This window comes from Psittacula echo (genome assembly GCF_963264785.1).
Source record: "Psittacula echo genome assembly, chromosome: 5".
Taxonomy (NCBI): Eukaryota; Metazoa; Chordata; class Aves; order Psittaciformes; family Psittacidae; genus Psittacula; species Psittacula echo.
Window position 1 is genome coordinate 66,920,585 of NC_137739.1, and position 20,511 is coordinate 66,941,095.

Below are 20,511 nucleotides of genomic sequence, written 5' to 3' on the forward strand. Positions count from 1 at the left end.
TGCAACAATGACAAGACTTACTCTCAGCTTCTCAGTGAAGAAACAGCAAGTTTATTGAAGTGACCATATGAATTGTTCACCTTTATTGAATTCACCAATTGAAGCGACACATCTAGTTCCTTAACTTTCATTAATTTCAAATAGATAAAATATTAAATACAAAAGCAATTATTCTTGGCAAGCATGACTAAAATACGTTCAGACACTTGGAAAAAAAGGAAAGGATGAAAGTTTATCCACAGGTATACCTATGGACATCAACCTTTCTATATGTTTAGAAAAATGAGAATTTCCTGTCACTAGCTGCATTCAGGAAACAAGTTTAATGAACAATAAATCCTTTGCTTACCTATCAGTTGTGTATGTAAACCCAACAAATGGTAAATGCAATCCAGAAAAGCCTGTATGAGAACTTGGCGGCACCACTTCCTGCATGAAAATAACGTGTATGAAAACTCAGAAGAGAATCAAGAGCTAAAGACATTTGAGTTAGATTCAACAGCTAAAGAGAGACAGCTAACAGAAAGACTTTTCCTAGTGTATACCAAATAACAATTGGCATCTACTCTTCATTGTAGAGACTACCACTGTCTCCGGACAAACTTTATTTCAGATTAGGTCACTTAATACAATGAACCTGAATTTAGGAGCCTCTTGAATTGGCACTTGAAACGGTAGCAGTTCAAAGTACAATACAACCAGTAAAGAAAAAATTTCAAGTTCCTAATTAAACCTGGCACCAATATGCATGCTATTAGTTTTAGTATGCTGGTTACTGTTAGATATGTAATCAAAAGACATGCCAAAAGCTCTTCATTTCTTGGAATACAAACTGATAAACAAATTGCCACAAAGCCCTCTGCTCCTCTTGACTCGAATTTGTAAACTACTTCTCAACAGAAATGAAGGAGGGCAACACCTATTTACCCAGTCTGAAAACCAACCTCCTGGCTCTTAAAGGAGTGGGGAAGTAGCCATGTGAGCTCTCTCTCACCTGGACAGCTGCGAGTGCAAGCTGCATGGAGAATACATGCGCATTTCTGAAGACAGATTTTTTTATTTTTTTTTAATAAATCCAAATACTAGCTCCTTGGAAAGGTTTAAACTAAAAGTATAACTAAGGATTTGTTTTTCTCCCCACCTAAATATGTTTAAATTGGACTATGTAACAGCAATCAATTTTGGCATTTAGAATCATAGAATGGTTTGGGTTGGAAAGGACCTTAGTTTGCATACTCTCATCAGTAATATTTAAAAGAAAGACTCACTGGATTTCTTAATACATCATCATCTACATCAAAGTTTGAGGTGTCAGAAGGACTGCTAACATCTGGAATGTAAGGTGCTTCTAGGTTCCGGATGTTATCCCAATTAAGTCCTTCAAAGAATGCATGAGACTTAAAATCCTCTATTCCATTCTGTCCCAGTCTACGCTCCCTACTGCAGATAAGTCGTTGAATAAGATCTTTTGCTTCTTCAGATACATCTGTAACATGGGATGGAAACTGAAATCGTTCCTAGAAAACAAAGCAGAGACATTTTTAGAGAAGGAATCCATTCCAGAACTTTCAATGGTAGTTTCAAAAGGAATGTGCTCAATTACACCGACAGCATTTGAAACAAATAGTCAGACGTTGTTCAAGTTCCAGCAAGCAGTGGCAGAGTACAATGTAATACATTCAGTGACAGAATAATTGTCTTAAAATGGATTTTGAGGACAAGTAATCATTTCTCAATTTCCTTAATACAGATCTGTTTGAAACTAATTGCAATTACAGTAACTCTATCAGGAAAAGCAAACTCTTCTTTTTTTTAAAGACATACAGGAATTTCGACACACTACAATACATTAAAGATCATACAGTAAAGGCAGACCCTCACTGATCCCCTGAAGACATACTCCTTGAAATTTTATTGATTTAAACTTTTACAAATCCATGACGGTAGTCAATTCTTTACAAAACATTGCTATGCTTAAAGATGCATTTTTCTAATTTATAGGTTAAATACTTTTTTTTTTTTTTTTTAGCAAAATATCATCTATTATTACCATAAACAAACAGAAGATCTAAAAATTGTACTTACCACTAACATCTGGAATTATTCTACATAAAAATTGGGAAACCTTTTTCTGTATTTTAGCTTAGCACTACTACCATTGTATAGTCAAGATGGGCTTTGTGTTTTGTTTTATTTTTTTCCAGTAAAGGACAATAGCATGTGTGTATACATATATACATGGTGTGTGTAAATATATATCTGTGTGTATATATATATTTATAACATATATATAGCTACATTTGCAACCAGTTAGTTTATTGAAGAAATAAAAGTAAGAGAGAGGTTAATATTCATCACAGCAAGGGTTTCAACTCTGGCAAAGTTTTAATGTCTTATTCATCACTGCTTCACTGTGAGAGCACAGCATTGTAAACACCAGCAAACTACACTAATCCTGGGGAGAAGAAAATGCAACAACATACCCTGAGTAACTGCTTCTGGCTACCTAGTTCCATCGCTTCTCTACCACTTTGACCCTGGACAAACCCCCGACCTCATGTTCTTCATGCAGTTCAAGTTTTTCTACTGCTTCCACTCTGGGCTACTTCTCTCAACCTCATCTTCTTCATGCAGCTCATGTCTACACTGGTTGACTTGCCTGTTCCCTTTTTTGTACTGTTACCAGTGCTACAGAATGTGTGCACAGCTGTGTAAATAATGCATTACTTAATTTCTACTGCAGTCCAGAGGAAACTGTCAATGGGCCTAACACAAGAGTTGGGTTTAATTTTGTGATGTCTGCTTAATTTTTCTGACAAGAACATCAGCATTTACAGAAAAAAAAAAAAACAAATCAGTCTGAGAAAGAATTCAGTTTCCGCAGTTCAGAGAAGCAAATGTTCCTAAAACCTGAACCAACAAACCTACACAAGATGGTTCTAAAACAACATGAAAAAGAAAAGAACTGTCACTTCAATATCTTTAAGTGATAACAGGTTCTCTATAAACACTTAGTATAGCTCTTACTTCATGATTCATAATCTTCCCATAGGTTTCCACTAATGACTCTGCATAAAAGGGTGTTTCACCATACAGCATTTCATACATGCAGACTCCCAGTGACCACCAGTCACATTCAGGCCCATATTTTCCCATTCCATCTTCCATTGCTTGCAGTATCTCAGGGGAGATGTAGTCAGGCGTACCCACTGCTACTGATGACTGTACCTTAAAAAAAAGGTAAACACAATTCTCATAAGTTTTAAGGTTCTCTGAGCAACTTACACACTAGTACTTCTGATAAACAGAGACACCACAACATGAGTCTGGAAATGGAGGAGATTTATAAATTCACAGCAATAGAATAAAATATTAAGAAAGTAACAAAGACTGCAAAGAGTAAGTTCCAGTCTACTTCTACATAAAAATCTACCGGTGTTTTATTCTGAATACAGCAGAAACTCAAAATAATCACAGCCATTAAAAAAGCAGACAGACAAAAGTAGAACATAGTTTGCCTTTGTGTCTGTTTAATACTTTAAAATTGCAATTGGCTGCCTGAAGTTGAAATTAAAAATGAGTAAGTAGGGACTTCAAGTCCTGTGCCTGAATTTTACAGTTTCATTTGAAGATCACAAAACAAGGTCCTCAGGCAAGTAGTCCCCTATTTTTATTATATCAGAAATTGGTTGAACGCTTACTGCATAATATGCAACTGGATGCAACACACGGGTGAGGAGGGGAACTGCCCTGTGCCCAAGTAGTAAGGCAGCCCTGACGATCAGGGCAGTAGCAGACCATCTCTAATTTTTAGGAATATGTTCTCAGGTTTCACACGGAGTTATAACGACTCCTTCCAATTTATTTTGCATTTTAACATGGTAAATCCTTGGCAGGCATTTTATGACTACAGAAAATCAACAAGAGCCAAGTTTGTGCCAAAATGCGTGAATGCTGTTACATGCTATACTTTGGCAGGACTGGCACCTCTGGAAGCATCCTAAATTAGGCAAAACAAACAAAAAACCATCACAAGTGATTTAGCTTGTAGGGGTGTATCCAGTAGAGTGCACAAAATGGCAGATTACCATAACAGTGCTGTTCCATTTGTAAAAGGCATATAAAACTGCTTAGTAACTGACAGAATCAGAATCATTTAAGCTGGAAAGCACCTTTAAGACCACATTGAGTCCAACCATTAACCCAGCACTGCCAAGTCCACCACTAAACCATGTCACTAAGCACCACATCTACATGTCTTTTAAATATCTCCAGGGGTGCTTCCTCAACCACTTCCTGTGCAGCCTGTTGCAGTGCTTGACAACTCTTTTGTTGAAGAAGTTTTTCATCATATCCAATCTCCTCTGGTGAAACTTGAGGCCATTTCTTCCTGTCCTATTGTTCCTTACTTGGGAGAAGAGGCTGCATGGGGGCTTCATGCTGCACCCTGTCCCTGAGCTGTCTTCCTGGTACATGGTACTGGTCTTACTATTGAAGACTGAGGCAAAGAAGGCAGTAAGTACCTCAGCCTTTTCCTCATCCTTTTTCCCTATGTTCCCTCTACATCCAGTATAGAAGAGACATTTTCCTTAGCCCTCCTTTTGTTGCTAATATATTTATAAAATCATTTTTTTATTGCCTTTTATGGCTGTAGCCAGGTTAAGTTCTAGTTGTGCTTAGTTGTGTCCTCATTTTGAATGACTTGCACTTCAAGTCTAGCGTGGCTTCTAGGTTCCTGGACACCCGTAATTCCAACACAAATAGTATCAAATGTCTATTATTTTTTAACAAAGGGTCTTTCGACAGTTCATAAAAATCTCATGAGAACTCAAATGGCCAGTAGCAAAAGAGGTCAGAGAAAAATATTAACAAGAGATAAGGTTAAAAAGTAGCAAGGAGATGAAGATGTCAAAAATGATTTATAAGTATGTTGAGTTATACTCTTCCCTCAATTTTTAGCATGTCAATAAGCTTACAACCTATCACCCTCCCGATGTACACTGACAATGAATAATAGCTTTAAGTAACTCACTTAAAAATTCCCACTACAATTAAATTTTGCTTCATACATACTGTGCCATCTTCGCTCATTTTCAGACAGGACCCAAAGTCTGCCAGTCGTATGTGGCCGTTCACGTCCAAAAGAACATTATCAGGCTTTATGTCCCTGTTATAACAGCAAGGAGTGAAAAAAGATTTAAATATAAAGTATTAGTTCTGCTTGTAAAGATTAATCTTGAATCAAAATGACAAAGATTTTTATGTTGGATACCCACTGATGCAAACTCTTTTTATTGTACTACTTAAAACTCCCTCCTCCTGCCCAACTTAGAACTTTTCCCAAAATATTAAAGCCTTACATTACATCAGATTTTCAGGCTCAAAGTTTATCGATGTATGGTCAAATAACCAAGCAGAACAATTACAGTGAGTCATGTTGACTGAAACAGATATGCAGCTTACTTCATCAACATAATTTTATGATTACACTCACAAAATCATAGAATAGTTTGGGTTGGAAGTGACCTTGAAAGGTCACCTAGTCCAACTCCTCTGCAACGATCAGGGACAACTTCAGCTAGATCAGGCATCACAATACATTATTTCAAGGCAAGAAAGACGAAAAGGCAACCTTTTAATCTAGTCTTTTTTTTCGATTTTTTTTTTTGCCAAAGCTGGTAACTAACTTCTGACTTCTTACCTAGGAAGATTTTTTTAATGATTCTCTACACTTTGTCCAGAAGTTCCATTTGGCCAATATTTTTCATCTGCTATTCCAGACTTTCTATACACTGTTGCACAGCACATTTGCTTCTATGGATACCTGAAGACCTTTGCATCCTATGTACCTGCAGCAGTTACTCTACAAGCCATTGAATTCCCTCAGCTCTGGGATCAGGGAAATGCCATTTCAAGGGGATACCCTAACATTGGAAAGTCTCCAATATCAAGCAGTGTCTTTCCTATTTTTACATATATATAGAGTAAGGTATAAAACAATATACAGCATGCTAAGGCTACTAAATGACATGAAACAGATTCCCATTTTATTCTAGTGCATTACTTGATATTCTTTTTGATACCAGGAAGGAAGCCAATAATAATTTACTGAAGAGCATGTTAATTGAATTTAGTCCACCAATTAATCACATTTTATTTCACCACTTTGTTCTCAAATTCACACAAACTAAAGTTATCAGTAAAAGATCAGTCATCCAGACAACTTCACAGGACAGTCCTGATACATACATTTTTTAATTAATAGTCTCAAAATATCCCAATGATTTTATGATATGATTTTAAGATCACCTAGCCAATATGTGGGGAAGGTGGTGAGAAAGGAAGAGAAAAGAGCAAGTGCAGAAACCAAATTCAACTCAGCTATGCACCAATTCTTCAGGCTAAAAATGAGAATGTCCATGTCTTCCAAAATAACATATACCAGTCTCCTTTCCTTTCTTTAACAAATACAGACAGAATGAACTTCCAGTATGCTGGCATATTATCATGCCATTTTCAAATATTATTATTTATCTGAGCTAGCCAATGAAGATAATCAAGCCTAGAAATGTGTTGCTTTGTAGGGTTTTTTTTAGATATGCTTATTCAAATAATATTATCTATTAATAATAGAACCATACGTGCTTTACCTTATACCCACCAGTCTTGTTGCACCACAAAATCTTGTATTTCCTTTCAAATGGGAAATTCCAAGTACCACTACATGTGCCCAAAAACTTAGAAATGTGCAATAGCTTCAGCTTAATTTTTGAGGAAGAGACTAGAATTACTAGGAAGTAGGCAAAAAAGCCCCATATAATCTAACCTACCCTGCTACATATATGTGGAAGTTGACAATGTCTGATTTTTAAGGTGCTAAATTCCACAGTTTCACACTTGAGGAGACTCATGAGGAAAACCATGATAGCTTTAACAAGGGTCCTCATATGTGCAAAAATCCTGCCAATCTGATAATTTTTTCCAATACAAACTTGACTTAACACTGTTTAATCAAGTGCTAATGCTTTGAGACTAATTACTGAAATTTCACTAATACTGCTGCTCATTAACGGTATTAAGACAAAATAGTAAATGCTAATCTATGCCTGTCAAAATAAATTAAATGCACGCTTATTTGTATAATACAGAAAAATACGTACTAACCCAGAAAATCAGACCATCTCACTACAGAATCATAGAATCATGGAATAGTTAGGGTTGGAAAGGACCTTAAGATCATCTAGTTCCAACCCCCTGCCATGGACAGGGACACCTCACACTACACCATGCCACCCAAGGCCTCATCCAACCTGGCCTTGAACACCGCCAAGGATGGAGCACAATACACTCTCAATAAACTCATTGGTAATTTTCTATTGTTAGACTTACTCCATACATTTCAGTTCCACATATTGTCAACATTCCCTCACAGTCCCCTAAGCACAAGTCAAGCTCAGTAACTGCAGAGGACTACTGGAGCTTATATACAACTATACACAGATTTTTTTTTTTTTTTTTTTAAAAGGACACTTCTCACAGCGGCATTCAAAGCATGAGCCAATCTCATCCAATACATCTCTGCATTTCTGCTTTGCATGCAGATCTTGCTTGCCTAAGGGAACACTGCTGCTGTTCAGAAAAGCTTAATGCCTGATCTCTGAGCTCCACTGTTTCCTATCTATGGCTAACAGGTCATATAAGCCTTTAAATGGTTCTTGAAATCCTCTCCAGAGCAATCATGCTTCCTCCTAATCCATTCCAGTTGCCAAGCAGTATTTTCTTGGGCATTCATACATCTCCTATTCAAAGTGCATGTTTTGGCCTAGGAGCCATTCATTCCTATTTTCCCCAACAGACATTCATTCAGCCCCATGCAAAGATGTAGGCTGGTCATTCAGTCAGGCCACCTTCCTCGGAAATGGGTGCAATGATGTCTCTGGTAAACTTCCGAGTCCACAACATTTAATATTCACAGGAGTACTGCAGAGTTTATGCATCTTTTATCTTTTTAATTTTTGAAACAGTGATCAAAGCCCAAACAGAATAGTTCAAAGCATTAGAGCTTGAGAATTTCCTGTCTTTTTAATGATTTAATTGCAAACAAAAATCACCTCACTTACCTGATGGTTTATACCATAAATTTCTTAAGAGAGACAGTAAAACTGTCCTTAGTTCACAGACTAAGACAAAAGGCATAAAGAGGTAAAGGGACCTGGCCAAGTTTTACCTGCCAAACCAGATACAATACTATATATGAAGTCCACTTCTTAGCCAGGACTTTCAGTGACTTATTATGAACCTACTCGTATGGCCATAAGCAGATTTCAGTTAACTAAAAAACCTCTGAGTTTACTGAAATCAAGCTATAAAGTCAGCATGTAACAAGACAACTGCAAGGCTTTCCAGAATTAGTATAATTTTGCTTCCTAACTGACATATCATACATAGGTGTTAAATCTGAAAAAGCAAACAAAAGATTGAAATTCTCACTAGATAAAGACTCTTGCCATAATGAAACAAAGTATGTATCAAGTGCCTCCCACGCAGTACTCGCAGCCCTTCTAAAACAGCTGCTCTTAGAGGAAGCCAAAGCAGCAGCGTAAAAAGTGTACTGTACCTTCCTGACCCATTTCCTCTGACAGACAACAAGGAACATTATATATTCTTAAATACTACAAGACACAACCTAAGTTAGCACGATGATAGGCACTGATCAGGAATACGCATCCTGTGTCGAAAAACAGTTAGACCTGCACATGCCTTCTCATTACAAAACCTTTTCAAAGATGACCTCAGGTAAACAGATGCACTGATATCATCATGGGCTTACTGTGTATAATTTTGCAGAACGTCTAAGCATTTCCAGAGAATTCAAACTGCTTCAAACTTCTAGGTTGGCTTGGACAAAGGCAGATAAATATTCATGAAGTGAATTGAGAATAAGTCAAGAAGCCTGATTAAAAATAGAAGCTTTAGTAAAAGGTTAGTCAGATAAATGTCACTGCTTCTAATATCAATCCATCAAAACTTGGTATTTAAAATGTAATAGCTTATACAGCCATTATATAGCATATAGCAAGTACTCATAGTAATTTGCCTGTGGCTACTGTGCTCACCTGTATATGAAACAGTATCATTAGGATTAACTTCATATAACTATACATGTATTTTTTGCCCAGTGAGATGGTATTTTACCTGTGCACATAATGCAGCTCATGTATGGAATGTATAGCAAGCACCATTTCACCAATGTAGAACCGAGCCATATCCTCAGGAAGCTTGTCTTCAAACTTACTGAGAAGTGTCAGTAAGTCACCACCAACATAGTAGTCCATCACTAGATACTGAAAAGGAGGAAACAAAGCAGTGAAGTACTGACAGACAGCTGGTAAGGAAACAAAAACACAAAAAACCAAACAAACAACAAAAAAAACCACCAAAACCAAAACCAAAACAAAACAAAAAAAATTCATGAGTTAATCCCTGAAAAAAAACCAAACCAAAACCCTTCCACTAATTCTTCCAAAACTTATGACATCACTTCCAAAACTTACCACATCTTCAAATACTCATCTTAGCACATGCTGCATCATGGATGCATAACATAGCTGGCAGGAACTTGATAACACTATACATTAGGAGTGCCTGTGACAAGTCAGAAACACTGTCAAGCCAGAGGCACTACAATGGGAAATCTGAAAATCAAACATCAATGTTCTTCTGCATATATTTCATTGAAAAAATAATTAGACTCCTAGGTGAACCAGCCATTATCCTATCTATGGAAAGATACAGATAGAGTGACTTGAAATAAAAGGACTTAGACTTGCTATTGGTTTTTCACACCACAAAACAAGGATTACGTTTTAGTTACTTCCTAGCAATATCCACCTAAATCACTTCAAGTATAAAGATTACCTAGTACTACCGGTCAATCCACTTTGTTCCGTACTTCCCAAGATGATTTGATCTGTGGTTTTAGAAATAACCTTGCTTATTCTGGAATGAAGCTTTCCGAAACAGTCATCTTATTCTTCTACTCAAGGTAAAGCAACCTACAATTCATTGTCCCTGCCATACATTGATCTTCCACAAGTGAAGGAAATTAAAGAAGATAAGAACGCAAACAGGAACACCAAGCACAGTATGAATAATTTCCTTGCTATCTTTTGGCTTAAAAGAGTGACTCCAAAAGGCACAGGTTTTTCTATATTTCTCCATCTTATTCTAAGTATAGCATAGTCTGATTTTTCATCACTTATGTTGAAATTGATCACTTCGTATTGTACAACCCATCAAGGAATTTTAAACATGTTGAAACACTGTACACATGCAACAACTATGTTTGAAAACAAAAGGCTACAGAGAGGAACTAGCAATCTTTTGAAAGGGATATTGTATTGAAGTATTTTCTCTCAAATTCAAAGCTAAGAGACCTTACAGAGCCTTCCGTGGGAACTGAAATATCCTCCTGTCAGAGGCAAGGTAATGAACTTCCCTCAGCTCCCACAGTGTTCGTAACTCAGCAAGAACTCAGCTGACCCATGAAATGAGGTGCTTGGATCAGAGGGAGATGGTGAGACCTGTTCTGTAAGAAAGACAGATTTTATTCATCTTCCAATTCACAACGATCTTCTTGCCAGGAGGCAATTCTCCTTTCACATGGGTTTAAAATAAAGACTATTCTGACACTGAAATCTATAGGAATCGCATTTCTTTCAGGGAAGTGACTACATCAAACAGGGTGAGAGTAGTTGGAAATCAAAGAAAGAAAAGACACCAAAATACTCTCATGAATACTCAGAAGCCTGTAACAGGCTCACAGCAGACAAACATGAATGAGACTGGGAAAGAAAATTTTTCTGGTAAGTTACCAGAAAACTAACAGATGTGAATTTGGAAAAGATTAAGAACTTCAGGTCCCATACACATTTGTCGTATTCATGGACTGTGTTTCACATACGCTCTATCTGCTTCAGCAAAATCACCAGAGGCTTGATCAATCACCTGTCTTGACTCAAACTGTCTCTATGAAAGCTCTCCAAGAAAAAAGCCATGCTATCATTTCCATGTCATGTCATTAAGAACTGGCTGTTTAGAAAACACTACCACATGGTGTATGTGCCTCTTAAAAGATTTTAAAACTACAGAAGAAGAACCAGAAAATGAACTCCAGAACATATACATTTTGTAGAACTTTGTTTCTTGCTTAAATGTAAGTTCTGCATCACCACGTGCTCTACTAATATTAAAGGGCATAAATCCCCAATCGCTTTTAGACTCCCCAAGGACAGCTACTACTTTTCTACCTTAACAGCTTATCTTCTCTTTATATTTCTCATTCTGAACCTTTTATCATGCAGTCATAGAATGATGGCAACCCTAGGTGTGGGAAGACACGAAGGTTCTCTCTCTGCTTCAGGGTCAGCTTACATGGTTTTGTATTTAAGAATCACTAGCTATAATGCACAAACATCACTGGGAGTAGATTCCAGAACTTAGTACTTTCTCTTTCAGAGTACTGATGTCCACTCCAGGTTGGAGAATCAAGCTCTGATGCCTGTTCTTGTTTTGTTCTCAGCTTTGCATTCCATTCTACTACGATCAAGATTAACAGCACAACTAAAAAGTAAATGCAATCCGTCCAGGTTCTGTAACATGACAGCACTCTACTGAGATGTGGAAAAACATGGCTATAAACTTCTTCAAGCTGAGCAGAGAACAAACATAGAACTTATAGCCCCTGGACATGTGAACCACTGGTGTGGAAGAGAACCTTCTGTCCAGATTTTTTGACAAAAGTCACTTCCTGATGTGTTTCACCTTTTTTCATGCATCATTTACAACAGAGTGATTGAGATGCAGAAATACTCCATCTGTGAGCACCAGAAAATTACATGAGATGGATGCTGAGTAACAGACCAAATTAGAAGCCAGCATGCAGAACCAGACCTCAGGCAAGCTGGGAATCTGCTGACTTTGGCTGTCACGCAGAGTTGTTGCTTTCTTAGATACTGGGTCTTAAATTAGATGCTAGATGTCTAAATTCTGCCATCAAGTGCAACTTCAACATCTAAATGTCTTTGGGAGCTTCAGGAAAAGAAATGCATCATACTGCTGTAGCTTCCTTGAACAGATTGTACAAGATGGTATTAGCAACACTAGATTCCTCTTTATTCTGTCACCACTACTGCTTGCTATCTTGTACAGCTAATTTTTTTCTTAGGTAGCTCTATTCTTACAAGCTACTTGGAAATATGCTATATTTAAGTTAGGTTATTTTTATGTAAGTCTGAAGGCTGCTTGGTTTTGAAGGAATCTGAAATCATGAGCTATCTTCATGAGGCAGTGCAAGAGATAACTAGCCTTTGGGAAGTTGAAAACCTGGATCTATCACAAAGCATTCAATGAGAATATCCTGCAAATGAGGGTCTAAGACCTGACTACTTATTTGCTTAGATGTGCTTGTTATTCCAAAAATACTTTAAACATGACAGTCAAAATAATCTGTTTTGTTTCAGCATCTGTGAAAATGTTTGAGTATTTTCTAACTCTTTTCTATGCTTAGTTCCTGAACTCATTAGCAGCCTTTTATCATAACATTTTTCTTATTTATAATCATGACTTGCTACTGTGTCCTTTCTAAGAAGTGTTGAAAAGGTGAAAACTTGCACATTTCCACTATGCCAGCAGTTACAGAAATAGCAGGCTTGCAAACCCCACCTCAGGTAGCCACAAGGAAGCTGTATGGTTCAGTATATTGCAGAATGTTGGGGCTTTACTGACTTTGCTCCTGACCAGGACTTCTCTGACTTCTGTGACTAAGGTAAACGTAACTTCTATGTTACAGTTCTAGAAAGCCATCATTAAAAAATGTAATAGAAGTTGTTGGTTGTTAAAGTCTCTCTAGCTACTGAGATGACCAATCTGCTCATTTAAAAGTGTATTTAAATACTTCTAAGAAATAGGCTATCTTCTTCTTTTGAGACTTTTAAAATACCAGTATAATAATTTTTAAAATCAAAATTTAAAATACTTCTGCCATTTTTTAAGAAAATCTTGCTTCAAAAGACATTCTGATAGTTTAGAATAAAAACACAAATATTTCTTACTTTTAGAGTTAACATCTCTCAAATTATTTAAATGCAATATTATCCAAAACATTAAACTTAAGAATGATGTATTTTATACAAGAGTAGATTAGTTACAGGTACTTAACTTAACCTCGATATACTATAGTACTATGTGAATTTCTCACTTTCTTGGAGTTACAGTCAGTCCCTTTGAAGTCTTTCTTCAAGGAGAAAATAAGAATGTTGAAACACTGCTGTGAGGCATGAGGCAGACTGATTTACTGCACTAATATCCTTAAATGTACCAAAAATAAAGTTCTTTCATAACCTAAAGCTTTTATCAATGGATGAATCAAACGTACCAAATAGTTCTCATCTTGAAAGGCATAGTGCAATGTAGTAATCCACTGACAATCTCCATTCACCAAGACATTTCTCTCCTCTCGGAAGCAAGCTGTCTAAAGGAAGAGAGTGGGGAGAAGCCATTGTCAACATCAACAAGTAGTTTTCACAGGATGAATATATATGGATGTTTTATGGGATTATTTAAAAGTACTGAACAGAGGTCTCTATTCATTGGAATTCAGTACGCACAACTGACAAGCCAGGGAATCTCTGCAGAACGGCAGTCAAGCATTCAGTCACTCTAATCCTGACTGCAACCTTATAAAAAAAAAAACCCTAAAACAACACAACACCTCCCTTCCCCCCCTCCCCAAACCAAAAGAAACCCCCACAACCAACACACAACTCCCTCAAACCATCAAAAAGCCCACAAACCAATTCAAGTCAACACTGAATCTTCATTACATAATGTATTTTTAAGAGCCAGAAAAATGTAACTTGTCACTGCAATCTGTATCAGAAAGATAATGGCTTTACAGAGGTAAGACTGGTTCTTCAAAAAAAGACCTCTGCAAAAAGAGATTAATTCTTACATTACAGCTCCAGACACTGGCGACACAATATAGGAAATAAGCAGATTCTATTATTGCTTTACCTTTGTCCAGTACAATGCATTTAATTTTCAATAACTTTCCTCTACTTCAAATAGTACACTGCAAAACTTCAGAGAAGGAAGCTCTGTGTAACAGGTTTTCTCAACATCTTTACATAAAACCAACTTTCTGCCTTCAAGCAAATCCTCCTTTATAAAAATGTATTAACACTTTTACTGGATCAGAATCATTAAGATGCAGGACCCTGGGACTCTTCCACTACTCTCAATTCAAACAGCCATTAGGAGGATATTCAGCAGCTGCAGATTCAAGCGTTTGAGTTCTGGATAGTAATTAATTTTTTTTTTGTTTGTCATTGTCACTTGTCCAGATGTCTTAGAAAATGTACTACAGAAGTAATGTGTCTGGGAAGCCTAAGCTTTATGATATACTGATTGCATCTTGTACAGGTATCTCAACCTTTTTTGCCCCTAAGGAAGCAAAAGTCAGTTTACATTTCTACTGAAAATGACCATGCTGCGGCCACATTGTAAAGTTAGCAATTATTGGTGCAGACAGATGTAAACTGTAATTAAATGTTAACTGAGAGTGGTTTAACGGTTTATGAATGCAAGGCCAAAGTATCACTCTACAAAAGTTTGGCAGCAACAGCAGCTCTAAGTAATCCTATCCTCTGTCTGTAGCACCAGAGCACAGCACTTCTCAGTTCTGGCACCACGATGCAAAGAGGCTGCCAACACAGAAAACTAGTTTGTTTATTTTTGAAGACATCAGTTCCTTGATCCAGTTCACTGTGCTACCTCAAATAGCGAGGGAATGTTATGAACACTTCAAAACCAGTAATGATGCTGAACACTTTGAATCATGAATTCAAAGTATAAAACTCTCCTCTCCTTACTCTAGCTTAAAAGGCCTTGAGACGTGCCTTGAAAAAGTATGACAGGTTACCTCATCAGCCAGTCAGGACTTATTTGCAACTGTCGACAGTAATACACTAATGACTATGTATTCTGCTGTCAGAACAACGAATACAAATGGTCCACCTTATCAACATAAATGGCATGCCTATTTACTTGCAACCCATTTATGGATGTCAGTTGACACTCACTAATCTTTACTGTATTTTAGTGGTTTCTGACCATATGGTTTTTTTCTTGCAGCTAGTACACAAATAAGCAGTATTTAGGTAACCTTTTGCTACATTTAATGAGTCATACAAAACAAACAAGCCAGTATAACAATGTGCTTCTTAGACCACTTATAGAGTGGATATGAAAACAGATAAAGTCTGCTTTTCAGTGGAACTGCCTGCTTAAGAGGCTACTCTATTCTTGCAGGCTTCATTTTAAAAACTAACAAGTTTCACTGCATTTGGGAAATTTTAATGCCCAGATGTTTTATGAACTTGATATGCAGGTTATAAAGTTTTGCTTATCCAGAAAAGCCAAATCAAGCCAGCTAACTGAACAGGAAAAGACAATGGGGCACAGCAGAGAAGACAGTTTATTATCCTCTGCAGTTGGGGAAAAAAAAAAAATCATCGGAAAGAGAACTTAGCTGGACTGTTACTTGGGAAAACTGTTGCTCACTTCACATTTTTCTTGGTGGATTACCCTCTTCTACCTGTTGTGCCTGCCTGACAGGGTGAGAGGAGTCAGCTGTACACTTTGAAGACAATGTGTAGGCAGCTGTCTTCTCAGAACATCTCTACATGTAAAAGTTTCAGGTATTTAGATAGGCCATTTAATTAAATCACTTTAAAAAGGACTGAAGTAAGCCAGCAATAGCTGTATTTCATTAGAGTTTGAGAAGTCCTACAAGCATTTGGGTTTAAAACAATTCCATACTGACCAATTAATTAACCCAACTGAAATATGTGTAGAAAGGGCACCGAATTTCTCCCATACAGGTGAAGGCTTAATGCAGAACTGCTGATGCAGCACAGCCAAGAGTGTGAATTCTCCTGACAGCTCAAAGAAACACCAAGTGGCAGTGGCTGCCATTGTAAAGCAGAGGATGGTCAGATGGACAAAGTGTGACTAAATCAGGCAAAGGCTGTGGTGGAGAGAGGCTTAACAAGAGGGAGGAGATTTATTCAGGAAAAGAGCTAGCTGGCAATGACTCACTAAAAGGAAGGGAGGGACTAGGAAGGATAGGCTGGGGGGGAGGTGGTATCAGAAGGGGACAGAAGAATGGGACAGGGAAAGGTCAGCATGCTCAGCCCTCAGCAAGCAGCTAGCCTTTGCCCTTAACAGAACTGTTGCAAGTATTGATGCATTACACACATTCTCCCCTCAAATCTATTGCTCATTTACCTGCTGACTGTAATATTACACTTGCCATGAGGTTTTCCTCATGCAAGAGTAGGTATCCTAGGAATATACCACTTCCCATGGCATATTCTTAGTAGGTCCTTTCCTAATCTGTTAAGTACCCGTTCACATTTACGTAATTTGTTGTGACAATGTACAACTCCTTTTATTAAAAATACCCTCCTTAAACAGATTTACCTTCTTAACACATTTTGTTTTACCGCCTGAAGCTGTGATTCCAAAATATTTACTTATAGTTTCATTAGTTATATAAATCCTGTTACAAACTGTAGGATCCAAAGCTCCTTAATGTATGTTTTCTGAATGCAGGATCAAGAAGACCTTTCATAATGTTTTTGTATACATCTGTAAATGTCATAGGAGCACCAATCTCGGTTTTCATGTAGCCTTTAACTTGTCTTTACTGTAAACAAAAATCTAGCCAATAAACTCAGGTTAAGAACTAGGGCAGACTGTCTGGTAAATGAATACGCAGTAGTGCTGAGAACAACAGATGCCTGGAAGGGACTGTCAGACTTGATTGCATTAAGACAGCTTAACGAAAAAAAAAAAAAGACGAAGGAAAAAAAGAAAAAAGAATCCAGCTCCTATGCTCACAAAATAATTCTTCCTAATCTTGAAGAGCTTCAATGTAATTTTCCTAATGCCACTTAAAAAATTCTCTGCTTTAAAGAACCATATTACTTACCTCTGCCCTTTTAAGCATCTCCCATTTATTCAGAATTTTCATTGCATAAATGCGCTCTGTACACTTCATTTTAACAACTGCAACCTGAAATAATAAGGTATCTTTATTTAACAAAAGCATGGTTGGAGAAATGCAATATTTAAACAGCTTAATATTCACACAAAAGCACAGTCAGAGAAATCCAGTTTTCAAACAGCTTAATGCTCACAAATTAGTAAGTTACTAAGGAGTCATCAGCAATCAACACACACATAAACTACAGCTTGAGTCTTTGCTCCTTCTGTATTCCTCCTACATTATCAGCATGTGCTTGATGTACAGCACACTATGTGTGGTCAAGTGCTTCATGATCAAGTACAGGGCGATGATATAGAAGGAGCATGAAGCTTTTCATATGAAGATGCGCAGTAAAGCTGCATTGTTTGCCAAGAACAAGCGATGCTTGTATGCCATGCCTTCAGCCAATGAGGCAACATTTAAAAGGGCAGCCTAAGAAAACAAGAGAGGCTGCTGTCAGGAGAAATACACTACATTTGACTAATTTGTTGTCACATTTCAGGTTTCAGAAACTTGAAAGATATTTGTAAATGAACATGCTTTTATGTACTGTATGCAGTTATTTAAAAAGAAGTAAAAACAGTATCCATTTACTTATTCCTCATTTTGCTTGAAGCATATTACTATGCATCCTGTGTATTAGACTTGCTTAGACAGGTCTGTTATGAACAGTAGTTGTGCACAGAGCTGTACAGTGGAAGAAAAAAATAGAATAATAAAAAAACTTCAAGGCTTAGGAATGCAAAGACTTTATTTTGACTAGGACTTGAATTTTCCAAGACCAAAATTAATTCTTCTTGTAGTAAAGCCATCATTTCCACAGAATTTTTCCAGTTGGGAAAAGAAAAGCAGGCATCATGACTAAGAGAGCAACAGTTTCACAGGACTATACATGGTCTGCTTGAGTATTTCAGCTGCTTCTCAGACAGTCTCTATTTCAGAAGCAGAAGACCAATCAGCTTGCATTGCTTCCAACAGAGCTCTGAATAGCAGCAGGAAAACTAACAGAATGACATCAGCTTGCCTCTTCTGTTGCTTAAAATCTCTTTATCTATAAGGGATTCAGGAGCTACAGCAGCTGTAAGATGTTGACTATAAACCAAGGCTGGAATAGTGTAGAATCAAGCAGAGCAACAGTATACAAAGTCAGAAGTCTTGCGGAGGAAAAAGGTAAATGTAAGATCTCTCTGCACCTTACCAGTAAAGAAATTCCAGATAAGGGGGAAACTGCTCCTCCAGTAACACAAGAATGGGACATTCATATTTAGACAAACACCTCTCAGCAGATGCATACCTAAGCCTCCACCACTCAGTGCATGAAGCTCCACTCAGCAGGTCACATAAACAGGTGAGTGACAACTAGCATACACCTGCACGCAGTCATGTAACAGAAACCTTCCTTAAGAAAAGAAAAAGCAGGTACCTGTCACAGGAAAGACGTGAATCTGGCCTTGAACACAGCTAGAAAAGACACAACACTAAAAAGAAGCTTTCTAAGTGATGTAGAATATCCACTGATACATTACATTCCAGTGTCTCCTGGCCTACAAACACCTCCTGCAGACACTGTTCGTGCTGTGGGGGTAGGATAAGTAAGACGAGAAGGTCTCAACCAAACACATGAGGTTCTTTGGCACTTGAAACTGTTTAACACTGATCTTTAGTAATGGTCCAAAACATATAGCCTTGCTCCTAGCCTTACCATGGCCTTGCAGCTAAAAGCCATTGTAACAACCTCTCTCCATACACTTAATTGAATCATTCCTCTCATACAGCTGAAAGCACACTGTAAGTCAAACTGTACTTTAAGAGCTTTGCAGAACTGCAAGATGCTGACACTACCCACTATACATTTTAAACTCTGTTCCACACAGAACATGACAACTCAGAAAACATCCCCATCTCCACAGAAGGGACAGTCCAGAACTGAGTGCAATTACCTGCTGCAGGCAAACAAAAGCTCTGGGGCAGAAGCAATTTGCAAGTATAGCTCTACGAGCCCTGAAGTAGCATTATTCAAGTTTATTACAACACAACACTAGAACTGCTCTACTGTTTAAATACAAATACAGCACACAAGTCAGAACTCAGATACTCATCTACTGCACTTTATCTAAGGCCATCACTGCCTGAAAGCACTGCAGGATGGATGAAGTTTGAGGCATGCTCCACTGCTGAGGAACGATGTCAGCCTGGCATCGAGGACATGCACAGCTGAGGAGCCGAGCAAACTTCAGAATGAAGTAGAAAATGAGAACAGGCCTGGAAAAAGAAAAAACTAAAAAGTAAGGCAAATCTGTAGGACCTATTTAGCAATTCCCCAGTTGCTATCTATACTAGTGCTATTTAACTGAGAGGGCCTGCTTAGACCAACTTAATTTAAACCTTCAGGGGAAGATAATTGCCTTCTGTAGAAGAGAAAGTAGAATTAATAAAAGGAAAGTTGACTCATATTTTCACATTAAGTGGTTATATGGCACCAGTGAACATACTGCTGCTTTAGTTGTAAGGGTGACAGTGGGACAGCTTCTTGTGTCAGCAGAAAAATTCATACAACCATGCAGCAAAATAGAGAATTGACCAAGAATTTTATCTCTGAAAAGAAACTTGAAAGGTGCAGAAGTTGCCTCACAAAACCCAAACCTCAGTGATGTCTGAAGCAAAGCATGAAAGCACAAACTAAGTTATGCCTTGATAAACTCAGTAGTAATATAAGCAAGAACACTGTTGCAATATTGCAAGAAACCCTATAGCTGTAGTTCCATAAAACACTTCAGTGTGTCCTCAAGCTAGCTTTGTTTTACTTGCTTCATCAGGTGGCAGCATTTCTAAGTTTACAATTGTCACATAATGCTTTGGTTGCTTCCAACATGCAGCAGTATTGTTGTTTTTTCTTACTTCTGTGTTAATTCCCCTTTCTCTGGCATAGCTCAAATTCAACTATAATAACCACTGTGACTGCTTTGTGAGATCAAACAGAAATCTCTTATACTGCAGTTGTGCTAACTATGCAAGATGTCAGGTTGTAAATATGATGGCTTCTATACTACATACCAATCCACCACATCTACTAACATAAAAAAAAATACTCGGTGTTCAGAGGCATTCTAAAGGATACGGATTTGAACACTGCTGCAAATAATTACTTTAAGAACAAAAGCATTACTTCTATCTTCGAAGTTTAAAAGCCAACTGGCCAAACAAGTGCTTACATTATGCACAGGCTGTAAAAGACCAGGATTTAATTTTGATTAGTTCATTCTTCATTTCCATGCTTATTATAACCTACACTGTAATAGAAGTCAAAAGAAAAAAAAAGAAGTATGTTAAGGATAATGAAAAGAAAAAAGGAAGAAAAAAAGAAAGAAAAAAAAAAAAAGGCACAAGCAGAGGCTTCTGGA

At 37.5% G+C, this 20,511-nt stretch overlaps 1 protein-coding gene across 10 annotated transcripts in view; it reads right to left on the minus strand.

The window, feature by feature from the left end:
* CDC42BPB (CDC42 binding protein kinase beta) overlaps nucleotides 1-20,511 on the minus strand; it is a 96,239-nt gene that overhangs the window by 37,356 nt on the left and 38,372 nt on the right. For 7 of the 10 annotated variants that reach the window (XR_013956978.1, XM_080619018.1, XM_080619017.1 and 4 more), the window contains exons 3-9: nucleotides 17,054-17,137; nucleotides 13,436-13,531; nucleotides 9,196-9,344; nucleotides 5,074-5,167; nucleotides 3,028-3,228; nucleotides 1,269-1,517; nucleotides 350-429 (exon numbers count right to left, since the gene is read on the minus strand). Coding sequence is in view for 9 of the 10 variants with exons in the window: in XM_080619018.1 (XP_080475144.1) it covers nucleotides 350-429; nucleotides 1,269-1,517; nucleotides 3,028-3,228; nucleotides 5,074-5,167; nucleotides 9,196-9,344; nucleotides 13,436-13,531; nucleotides 17,054-17,137 (953 nt within the window). In the remaining variant the exon portion in view is untranslated. Of the gene's footprint in view, nucleotides 1-349; nucleotides 430-1,268; nucleotides 1,518-3,027; nucleotides 3,229-5,073; nucleotides 5,168-9,195; nucleotides 9,345-9,554; nucleotides 9,990-10,441; nucleotides 10,528-13,435; nucleotides 13,532-17,053; nucleotides 17,138-20,511 lie in introns of those variants that run through there. The other 3 variants (XM_080619019.1, XM_080619022.1, XM_080619021.1) reach the window with 3 other exon arrangements.